The 12,481-nt window shown below is 44.1% G+C and overlaps 1 protein-coding gene across 1 annotated transcript in view; it reads right to left on the reverse strand.

Annotated features, from left to right (window-relative positions):
* rab34a (RAB34, member RAS oncogene family a) overlaps positions 1 to 12,481 on the reverse strand; it is a 49,428-nt gene that overhangs the window by 17,096 nt on the left and 19,851 nt on the right. Inside the window, exons 4-6 of the mRNA XM_068010381.1 lie at positions 6,417 to 6,482; positions 6,139 to 6,240; positions 1,152 to 1,216 (exon numbers count right to left, since the gene is read on the reverse strand). Coding sequence (XP_067866482.1) covers positions 1,152 to 1,216; positions 6,139 to 6,240; positions 6,417 to 6,482 — 233 coding nt within the window. The remainder of the gene's footprint in view (positions 1 to 1,151; positions 1,217 to 6,138; positions 6,241 to 6,416; positions 6,483 to 12,481) is intronic.

Below are 12,481 nucleotides of genomic sequence, written 5' to 3' on the forward strand. Positions count from 1 at the left end.
ACCCATTCTGAGTTGGTCCATTCTTAACCTCTTGGGAGTGGTATAGGTCTGTAGAGAGATTGGTGTCTTGAGTCTTGTAGGAGGACTGTCTCATAACTCCCAAGCTCCACATGTATATTCCAACTGACAGATGGCCCAGAAGATGTTTCATAGATATATTATTTTGTGGGGAGGATTGCACTTTACCTGGAGAGGGAAGGAGAAGACTAACAGTGAGAACATGTTGTGGGATAGGTGTGAGGTGTGAGGGGTGAGGGGCGGGGAGGGGTGGGGGAGGGGAGTGGGGCCTTGCTCTCCATTGAGTAGGCCTGGAAATGTGAAGCTTGTTGGGTTCTCTGACCTCCTGCCCAAAATGGTTAAATGCAAAGACGAAATCAGAATAGGTGTAATAATAAATAAAAATGTTTGCATTTATGTAGTCACTCATCGTGTTGAAATGTCTCAAGGTGCCTCACATAATGAATTACTTCGAAGTGCAGTGACTAATGCCACATAGGAAAATGTAGCAGCCAATCCACAACATCCTCACAGCTCCAGGAACCCGGGTTCGATTCTGGGTGCTGCCTGTGCGGAGGTTGTAAGTTCTCCCTGTGACCGCGTGGGTTTTCGCCAGGTGCTCCGGTTTCCTCCCACAGCCAAAGACTTGCAGGTGATAGGTAAATTGGCCATTGTTGTAAATTGCCCCTAGTGTAGGTAGGTGGTAGGGAATATGAGATTACTGTAGGGGGTTAGTATAAATGGGTGGTTGTTGGTCGGCACAGACGGTGGGCCGAAGGGCCTGTTTCAGTGCTGTATCTCTAAATAAAAAAATAAAATAAAAAACAGCAAAGGAAATGAATGGCAAGATAATGGGTTAGCTTTGGTGGCATTGAGTATTGGCCAGGAGAACTCATTGCTCTTCTTCTTATCTTATATGTTCACTTGAGCAGACAGATCACGCCTCTGCTGAATATCTCACCTGAAAGACAACACCTCCAACAAACCAGCACTCCCTCAGTACTGCTCTGAAGTTGGATTATGTGCTGGTTGACAGCAGGGGTTTGAACCGACAACCTTTTGGTCTAGAGATAATTGTGCTACCAACTGAGCCAAATTGATGAAAACAACAACATTACCAGATACTTGATACTGTTGAAAAATAAAACTTGTACCTTGTGCTCCTCTGTAGTATGTGGAGGCGATACACTTGAACCTCTCCTGTCCTGCTGTGTCCCATCTATTAGAAAATACACATTGAATTCTAGATTTATTTCAAGATTATTATAACTTATACTGCACAATTCACTTGTATTTAAATATACCTTTGTACAATCTTAATCCCATAATTTATGACAAACTAGTTGATCTCCCAAAGTAACGCTCACAATTTTTAATTTGTCTTTACATGTAACTGTCTATCCAGCTCTCTCTCAACCTGTAATTGTTTATATCTTCCTCTCCCTGTTTTTCTGTTTATCTTTCACTCTGGGCTGGATTTTGTTCTCCCCCAGGCGTCGGGTTCCGTGGCGGAGGGTGGGCCTGAAGGCGGCTCCAGACGAGGCCTGCCACGGACCTCGACGGTGGGAGGGCCTGGCCCGATCCTCTTGGTGGTGGCGAGGCTCCGTGGTGGCCCACCCCCACCCCCACCCCCACCCCCGCCGCTGGGTGATGGGACCACAATTTAAATATTCAAATGAATGAAATTATTAAATTTAAATAACTGACCTGTGATCTTCAGGGCCCGCCGCAATCTTTGGCGCTTTCAGATTCTGACATTTCTGTCACATCTTTAACAGTCAGACTCAGACTTCTACCCAGACCCATAGCCCACATGGCACTAGCCCCACAGCCCTAGTCCTGTATCTAGCCGACCACTGTGGTTCCACTTTTCTTCACTGACGGACAAGATAGCTCTGACAAAAACTTTTAAAAAATTTAAAAAAAATTCCCTTCAATAGGGTCTCTCAAACAGAACTCGTAACAAATACTTGGGAAAACACTGGTTGGAGAAGGGGATGAGGAAAGCCACTGCAATTGTACACTCAGTATAAGAGAGGAGAAAGTACACTGTACTCAGTATTGCAATATTGACATAAGCCGGACCACAGTATTCTTAACTACAGCCATGGCCTGGGCCTTTGAATGGCTGCACACCCGTCCCTCAAAGTTGTATCAGGTGCTTCTCCCCCTGTTGTGCTGGATATTGGACAGGATTCTGAGAGTGAGTTAATTCACCCTGAACTGATAACTTTGCACAGACACTCACAACCACATTCAACACATACCTGACCCGGATGTGACATTACCCTTAGATAGAGCAGCTTTGAGGGAATAATTACCTTCTTCAAAATACTTTTCTCTCTCTGGGAACAGGATCTCTACTATAACAAGCGTTTTTCTCTCTCCTTCACACCCCTTTTCGGAAGGTCTGTTTTCCTCTGTCTTCCACCCCATAGCATGATCTCACTTTCCCCCAAATTCAGCCCAGGGTCTCTCTCTAATTTTTCTCAGTGTCCTTATGACCAATATACCAGAAGCCCTCATGGGGGCTCATTTCCCTTGTATAGATCTGAGCTGGCTAACACCATGGGCAAATCATCTGTTGTTAGAAAAATTTCAGGCATTTGGAGCATTTCCGGGTCCCAACCCAGCACCAGAGGTGCAATGACAGGGGAATCTTATGGGAGGCAGTCAATTAAAAAGCCACCTCCAAGTTTGCCATCCAATTAAGGACAGTGGGTGAGTTCCCGGGCTGGAGTGCAGGACATCGTCGACCACTTGTGGGAGTGCTGCTGAGGGCTCAACTGATGCAGTGGCAGGGAGGTACTGCAGCTGTTATTAGTGTCCATGGAGTGCCTGAAAAGGTGAATGAATATGGCTGGTGGAGACACCTGTCCCCACGATATCAGAGAAATGGGCATCCTCTCACCTGCCAGGGTTTGGGGTGGGCCGACACGGGGTGGAGGTGGGTGGGGTGCTGTGTACCATTCACAAGATCGTCTGGCAGCCTGTTCGACCATTCCAAATAGCATGTAAATTAGCCTCATCGTCTACTCGCTGTGGCTAGGGCAGCTAAACGCTGCCGCGTTTCGTCCTCCTCCAGCAAAAGTGCACAGAGGTGGGAACACGTCAGGGAGCCGACTTGATGTGCAACTTTTCAAATTTATTCTCATCCCTGCCTCCAAATCTGCCTCCTTGGGGCTGCTAAGATTCCACCCCATGATGACTGCTGGAAATGGCAGGAATCAGAAGCATCAATCCCAGATCCCGCTCTCTTAAAATGAAAAATATAAAAGAACGGGTCCTAGAAGCATTGCAATTTCTTGTCACATCTTGTACAAAAGGATGGGATGAGAAATGTGTTTTATGTTGAGTACTGAAACTCTAGGAACATTCTCAAGCGATATTGAAATTTAAATCTATCCATTTACCTCACATGATTTTTGGATAAAACAACCTCTTATTTTATTTTGCTTTTTTTCCCCTTTGCTAGAGTTCAGTTCCATAGAACAGGCAGCACAGTGGCGCAGTGGTTAGCACTGCAGCCTCACAGCTCCAGCGACCCGGGTTCAATTCTGGGTACTGCCTGTGTGGAATTTGCAAGTTCTCCCTGTGTCTGCGTGGGTTTTCTCCGGGTGCTCCGGTTTCCTCCCACAAGCCCAAAGACTTGCAGGTTGGTAGGTAAATTGGCCATTATAAATTGCCCCTAGTATAGGTAGATGGTAGGGAAATACAGGGACAGGTGGGGATGTGGTAGGAATATGGGATTAGTGTAGGATTAGTATAAATGGGTGGTTGATGGTCGGCACAGACTCGGTGGGCCGAAGGGCCTGTTTCAGTGCTATATTTCTAAACTAAACTAAAACTAAACAGATGCTGACACTCTCCAGTCCATTACTCAAATGGCCTTTACACATATGACAAAATATCAACATGCTATTCAAGCTCAGGGGCATCACAGTTGAACCTACTTCTGTCTTCATGATGTTCACACAAGGTATTTCCAGTAGGGTTGCTGGAGACCAATCATTGAATACTGATCTGTTGTCACTGAATACCAATCAGAGATCACTGAATATCACTTAGAGGTCATTATGTGTTGACCAGACATTACTGAATACTGCTCAAGGGTTGTTGAATACTGATCTGTTGTCACTGAGTACCATTTAGAGGACACAATATATTGATCAGGGGTTACTGGATACCAATGAGGATCAATAAATACTGATCAGGGGTTGCTAACTCTAATCCATGATCACTGAATACTGATTGGGGTTACTGAATACCACTCAGGATTGGGAATTCTGGCCAATTTTCCTTTCTCTAATCTAGGCACTGAGAGCAATTGTAGCACCTCTGGCACTGCCCTGGCTGAGTGAGCTAATCTAGCATAGACCAGAATCAAACTGGTGATCTTCCAGGTCTGTATTGCTCACTGAGCCATGGTCAGAGCACAAAATCCTATTCTTAACATCAGGCTACCCAAACAGCTCAGCCTAAGGAGCTACAGCAGGTCTGAATGAGCTTACAAATAGATGTGGTACGGTTTATACAAGCAATTATACAACACTACTCTGAAGGCCAACTGGTTTGTTTCTCTACTGATCCACCGAACTTTGAACATGCACATTGTTTGTTCCTGAGATTGAGAGGAAAATATGATGTCACAAAAAATAATTTTAGCTCCTCCGCTTTCCTGATCACAGGTTTCATTCAGCCTGGAAGGTGGAGACAGTGTGAGCTGCCACCTTCCTCTCAGCTCACTGCTGCCTCATTTTAGTTTTACTTGCGAACACCTTCTGCCTGAATATGGAGTCCGTCGCCACTATGCCGCACTCCGATTGCTATGACTGGCAGAATCTATCCAGTGAGGGCAACTGAATCTGCCTGTATTTTAACTCCAGCCCCCTCAACTGGAGTCCAATGATCCATTACTGGAGGATTCCATCTGCTGCAAAAGGACTGCATGTTTCATAGAATCATAGAGTACATAAGGAGGCCATTCAGCCCATCATGCCTGAACCTGCTCTTTGAAGGAGTTATCCAATTAGTCCCATTCCCCTGCACTTTGCTCATAGTCCTGATTTTTCTTTCTTTTCAAGTATTTACTAAATTCTGTTTTGAAATTTACTGTTGAATCTGCTTCCACTGCCATTTCAGGCAGTTCATTCCAAATCGTAACAAATGGCTGCATACAAAAAAATTCTCCTCATCTCTCCTCTGGTTCTTTTGTCACTTACTTTATATATGTGTCCTCTAGTTACTGACCCTCCTGCCAGTGGAAATACTTTCTCCCTATGTACTCTATCAAAGCCCATCATAATTTTGGAGACCTTTATTAAATCTCCTCTTAACTTTCTCTGCTAAAAGGAGAACCATCCTGGCTTCTCTCGTCTCTCAACATAACTGAATATTCTCATCCCTGATGCCATTCTAGTAAATCTCCTCTGCACCCTCTCCAAATCCTTGACTTCCTTCCTAAAGTTATGATGCCCGGAATTGGACACAGCACCCCAAGTGAGGGCTAACCAATAGTTTATAAGTGAGGGCTAACCAGTAGTTTATAAAGGTTTCACAGAACTTCCTTGCTTTGTACTCATGCCTCTATTTGTAAAGCCAAGAATTCTCTCTGCTTTTTTAATAGCCTTATCAATTTGTCCCGCCACCTTCAAAGATTTGTGTATTTACAACTTACTGGTTGATAAAACACGTTTTCACCACTGAGAGATCCCCAACCACAATAAAACTCCTACACCCCCTTTAAAAGTGCACCTTTTAGTTTATATTGCCTCGCTTCATTCTTCCTTTCAAAATGCATCACTTCACATTTCTCTGCATTAAATTTCATTTGCCATGGATCTGCCCTATTTCACCAGTCTATCTACATTCTCTCAAAATAACATCTATATTTGTTAATGTTATTAAATTCAAGAGCTATGCGGTGGACCAGTACAAATATTTTTTTTTATATGTGTCCCTAGGATGTGAGCGTCACTGGCAAGGCCAGCATTTGTTGTCCATCCCTAATTGCCCTTGAGAAGGTAGTGGTGAGCCGCCTTCTTGAACCGCTGCAGTCCATGTGATACACCCACAACTTTGCAACAATCAAACCAGATACGGCTCAATATCCACAGTAGGCTTCTCTAGCTCCATACGTACAGCTGCAAACTGAAGGGAACTCCTAGTACTTCAAAACGCTCCATCTCAAAATCCACCCCAATAGTTGCTTTGTAATTCTTGTCAAAGGTGTCCTTACAGAACCTGAAGGGCAAATGGAGAAACAGAGAGATGTAAAATACGTGATCTCAGACAGCAGCATGTTTGATAAAAGCTGCAAGGTGCAGACAAGCTGTCTCTCAGACCTGGCTCTTTTGCTACAGTTGCCAGTGTTTACATTTTATATAAATAGGTGTAGGTCCATTTTTGGCCATACTTACCGGTTGATTAAACACGTTTTCCCCACTGAGAGATCTCCAACCACAATAATCTTGGAAATCTTCAACCTAAAATTGAAATAGGTTTATTTTACTTTTTTTAAAAAATGATGGAAAAGTGCATTTATTTATTTCGTTTATATTTGGTAAAAGCAATTCTTCCCCTCTCTCCTTTGGGAAGGCTGCCGATATTTGAAACACTTTACCACATTCATATGAAATTTCTTTGCCCACTATTTTAAATGAGGTACTGATCCATTTCAAATAAAGGGATTAATGTCTTCAGCTAATTAGTGGACAAAACTATTTCATGAGAACACATTAGTGTGTTCATTAATAGCACAAGGCGATTTTAATCTACTTTTGCTGCCTACCCTATGGAAGACAGCCCTTGACCTAAGCTGCTGTATGACCAGCTCTTAGAATGGGCCATGAGGGTTACCCAAGGGATATCACTCATTTGCTCCTTCTGAGGAAACACTTGACCCTCAGTGCTTACATGTGATGGTACAGCTGAGGACATGCCTTGAAGAGTTAATATCGACCCAACTCAATTTATGAGGGTAAAATGTGTAATAAGTTATAAATGTCCACTTCCTTTTGCCAGTGTTTATGTCTCAGTCATTGTTTGCGCTCTGCATTTATTCACTTAACATTGGGCAAGAGTAAGAATTGTTTGAGCCCTTACCCCTAACCCGTGTTAATTGTACATTAACTGGGTGTTTAATTGTATTTAGGTGGTGGACATTAACTGCAGATTCACCTGTGCTCATATATAATAGAGCAGGCAAAAAACTGTGGTTGTTGGATCATGAAGTGCACAATTTGTAATGTGGATTTCTCTAAGTAAAAGCTTGTAAGTGTATAAAGACCAGGCTCCAGTTCTATCCTTCACCACCTGGCTATCAGATTTGTAACACCCGATACTTTTATTTCTTAACAACAGCCTGCATTTCCCATTCCTGTGTTATTGCACAGATAATATCAATATGCTAATTCCGTAATCACACAAAGTCTTTCACCTCTTGTAGTGTAAGTGTAAATTAAATGCAAGCATTTGATTCTCTCTCTCTCTCCCTCTCTCTCTTCACTTTCAGACATCTTTAAACAGTTTGCTAGAATTTTCCATAGGGGCGTACACAGCTCCTTGCTTCCACTGCAAATTGCATAAATATGTGGTGAATCATTGTTAGAAGCTAGACATGTACAGTTCAGCAACAATATAATTTGACACCAAATTCCACAGCATTGACAACCTCATTCAGAGAGGTCATAAGGATAGCCAGTTTGGGAAAAATTCACACTGATGCAGTACGTGGTGCTCTTCTGGAGCTAAGACAAAAACAAAGGAGCTTCACTCTGCAACTAGAAGATGCTGTGCTTGATCTAGAAGTTTTAATGTTGGCCCTATGTGGGTTGCCAAAAATGAAAAGGCCATGAATAATAAACATTGCCTGATGATTTACTAACACAGGGTCCACTGAATTGGTTAGAAAGAATGTTCTAATGAGAATATTCTCTGATGAAAGCTGGGAAAATGTAGATATTGGATTTTACAAAGATACAGATATACAGTAAGCACAAATCCACAAAGGGTTACTCGTTGCTAGTACTTTACACCACCCTGGGGATAAGACCTCAGAAAGTTTCCTGAACAACTAAAAAGAGACATTGGGATAATAACCACTCTGATGCCCATGTGTTAGCAACATCATTGTGAGGACCTCCTTCTGTTTAGCATGTCAATCAAATCATAAATGTTTCTGTTGAAATGTCTTTTCAATTAGAAATATTGAATGGGTGAAAGCTACACAAATGCATTTAAAATGTCACGAGGCATAGTGACCACAGGAATCCTCACTTCATTACTTTTTGATTCGATGCCTAAAGCTATCTTTCTATTGCACGAGAGCTGTGCTTGTGGCACAGGGACATTATGTACAGGTCTCACACAACTGGTTGCAACACACCAGTAAACCTCCTGCCAGCCTCAGCAATGCCCAGCATGTTTACTTTAAGTGTGCAGTCAGCTGTGTGAGACAGCAGGTCAGGAATCAATACCACTAGCAGGGGCCTAAAGAATCCCTCATATTTGTTTCTTTTTCAAAACCAACATTCACTTGCCCCCCTCTGTTTTAAGCTTTGCTCAATGTGACAGTAGCTCCTGGATTTATATTCACAAGGCCCAGTTACTTAGCTACAACTAACTGTAGCACGTTATAGCTTGTCATCAATAGTAGTGTACACAGAGCTATCTTAGCAACCAAGCATTAATCAAACTTTGACAACATACTGGAAGATCCTTAATGTTGAGCAAATAGATGCCGTCTGTATAGTCCAAACTAATTTCTCCACAAATAGAGATTGGTAAACAAAATGTTGATGAACCCTTTTGCATTTAGCATATCACTTTTGTACTTTATAAAGTTCAAGCATGATTTCCATTCCCTAATTACAGAATCACTGAATCGTTAAAGTGCAGAAGGAGGCCATTCGGCCCATCATGTCTGCACTGGCTCTCTGAAAGAGCAACTCCCTCAGTTCCATTCCCCTGCCTTCTCCCCATAACTCTAAAGCCTGCTCAGGTCGGGAAAAAGAACCCGACCTATCCAGAGCGGACCCGAGCCCAACCCGGCCCGAGATCCTCCAATTTTACCCCAAGCCCGACCCGACCCAAGCCCGCCCCCGACACGACCCGACCCGAGCCCGACCCGACCATCCCTTTACTTACCTTCTGACTGGGAAGCTCTGCGAAGCTGCAGCGCATGAGTGATGGCATCACAGTGACGTCACTCGCTCACCGCGCGGACTCAGTTTCGTCCCTGACTCCCAGCTCAGGTAAGTTTTTTATTTTTAATACTTACCAGCAGATCATTTACCGGACCGACCCAACCTGAGCCCAACCCAGACTTGGCCTGACCTGACCCGGGCTCAGCCCAACCCGACGCAAGCCCGAAAGCCAGACCCAGAAGAGGGGCCCGACCCGACCCGAACCTGATGCATGTCATCGGGTCCCGTCGGTTTCGGGTCCGGTAGCAGGCCTTTACATAACCCTGCACATTCTTCCTTTTCATTTAACTGCGTAATTCCCTTTTGAATGCTTCAATTGAACCTGCCTCCACCATTTTCTCAGGCAGCGCAGTCCAGACCTTAACCACTTGCTGCGAGAAAAAGTTTTTCCTTGTGTCACTTTTGCTTCTCTTACCAATGCCAAAATCTATGCCCTCTCGTTCTTGATCCTTTCCCGAGGGGGAACAGTTTCTCTCTATCTACTCTGTCCAGACCCGTCATGATTTTGAATACCTCTATCAAATCACCTCTCAGCCTTCTCTTCAAGGAAAGCAGTCCTAACTTCTCCAATCTTTCTTCATAACTGAAGTTCCTCATCCCTGGAACCATTCTTGTGAATCTCTTCTGTACTCTCTTCAATGTCCTCACGTCTTTCCTCATGTGCTGCGCTCAGAACTGGATGCAATACTCCAGCTGAGGACAAACTAGTGTCTTATACAAGTTCAACATAACTTCCTTGCTTTTGTACTCTATGCCCCTATTAATAAAGCCCAGGATACTGTATGCTTTATTAACTGCTCTCTCAACCTATCCTGCCACCTTCAATAACTTATGCACATATACACCCAGGTCCCTCTACTCCTGCACCCCCTTTAGAATTGTACACTTTATTTTATATCATTTCTCCATGTTCTTCCTACCAAAATGGATCACCTCACGTTTCTCTGCATTGAACTTCATCTGCCACCTGTCTGCCCATTCCACCAACTTGTCTACGTCTTTTTGAAGTTCTACACTATCCTTCTCACAGTTCACAATGCTTCCAAGTTTCGTATCACCTGCAAATTGTGCCCTGTACACTAAGGTCTAGGTCATTAATATATATCAGGAAAAGCAAGGGCCCCAACACTGATCCCTGGGGAACTCCACTACAAGCCTTCCTGCTGCCCAAAAAACATCCATTAGCAAGTACTCTTTGTTTCCTGTCACTCAGCCAATAAGTACTGTACATAATAAGCACTGAAAGTATATCTGTAATGATATGATTAACATATAGGTTGTCAATGAAGATTCAAACTGTGTTGTGACTCGCAAGCTAATGCATGAATCTGTCGACTGATGCACTTTATGCACCATTAACTAATCTATGTTTGTCCTATATATGTGAAAAGTGGCTTGTGTTATTTTTCAACAACAACTTATATTCATACAGTGCCTTTAACATAATAAAATATCCCAAGATGCTTCCCAGGAGCTTTATAAAGCAGAATTAGACACTGAGCCACATGTGGAGATATTAGGCCAGCTGGTCAAAGGCTTGGTCCAAGAAGTAGTTTTAATGGGCGTCTTAAAGGAAGAAAGTGAGGTGGAGAGGTTTAGCGAGGGAATTCCAGAACTTAGGGTCCAGGCAGCTAAAGGCACGGCCACCAATGATGGAGTGATTAAAATTGGGGATGCTCAAGAGGCCAAAATTAGATGAGTGCAGATATCTCAGAGGGTTTTAGGGCTGGAGGAGATTAGAGAGATAGAGGGGGACGAGGCCATGGAAGGATTTAAAAACAAGGATGAAAATTTTAAAATCAAGGTGTGACTAGAGTCTAGGAGTCAAGACTTAATACTCTCAAGAGCAATCCAATACTAACATTGGAGCATCGCACTCTCATTTGGAGGAACAGTGTCTGCATTCCAGGCCTGAATTCCATTCAGCTTCCACATCTCTAACTGGGTGAACTTAACCATTTGACAGAGTTGTTAGGAGTAATGCCTTACATAGCTCAGTAAGAATAATGCTAGTTGTGCAAATGTTTTTGGACACTGAGGGAATCAAAGGATATGGGGATAGTGTGGGAAAATGGAATTGAGGTAGAAGATGTGCCACAGTCATATTGAATAGTGCAGTAGGCTCAAGGGGCCGTTTGGCCTCCTCCTGCTCCTATTACTTATATTCTTATGTGGGAAGTTCATCTCCCTTTCAGGCTGAAGGATGAAATTTAGAAGGAGAAGAGAAAGGAGGTGGCACACTGTATGTGTTGTGCTCTACACTTGGACTTGGCTGTATTCCTGTGAGTTCCTGATCTGGGTCATAAAGCCTCGCTACCCAACCAGAACCCGACTAGACCCAAATATGTGCTGGGTTCGGGTTCGGGTCAGGTTGGGTCTGTATTCTGAGTCCAGCATTCAGGCTTGGGTCAGCTCGGGCTGGACAGTGCTGCTTCCAGCAAGTCACGGGATCAGGCTTACCCATGATTCCCCACAACTCCAGCTGCAGGAATAGCCTGCTGCCGGAACAGATGAAGGAGATTCGTGTCGGGTCGGGCGCGAAAAAAAGTTAAAAGGCTCAGGTTCGGGTCGGGCGTGGTCAGGTCGGGCCCGGGTTGGGTTTTAATTTTATACCCGAGCCAGGCTTTACTGGGTCATACTGTTTAGATAAGACTAGTGAATTGCCTGTGACATTTCCTCTGGTCAGTTGATGAATTATGACTTTTTTTGAATATATGTATATATAAAAGGCTCTGTGTTGTGCCTAAAAAAAGAGAATATTGGCCTCAATATTCCCAACGACACGATGGATGAGAGAGAATTGGAAAGAGTGGTTAAAAATTAAAAATCGGGGAATGCGTCCCCAATCTGCCCGATACATGCCTGCTGCTGTTTCTATGATGGTAGATTGAGAGGTGCGTGCCTGTCCCATCTTGGAGAGGCAGGACCCTTCATTATCAGATTTTAAATCAGGCTCCCACAGCGCAGTTGGAAGCCTGCTTTAAATTTAACAGCTGCCAGCCGGCTTTCCCAGGACTTGGGAAAGCCGGCATTGAAAGGAAGGCAAGTGCTTTTTAGAGCTTGTGAGCCAGGAGGAGCAGTAGTGCCCCCCACCCGAACACCCATAACCACCACTCCCAACCCCCCAACCCCGCCACAACCCGGCTCTTCAAGCAAGCCTTCAGCCTCACCAGCCAATTATGGCCTCTCCTCGTTGCTGCGATCAGTGATCCACACCCATAACACCTCAAAGGCCCAATCTCTCCTGATTACCAGGGACAGTCCCCGTCTCCTGCTGC

Source organism: Heterodontus francisci, chromosome 30 (genome assembly GCF_036365525.1).
Source record: "Heterodontus francisci isolate sHetFra1 chromosome 30, sHetFra1.hap1, whole genome shotgun sequence".
Lineage (NCBI taxonomy): Eukaryota > Metazoa > Chordata > Chondrichthyes > Heterodontiformes > Heterodontidae > Heterodontus > Heterodontus francisci.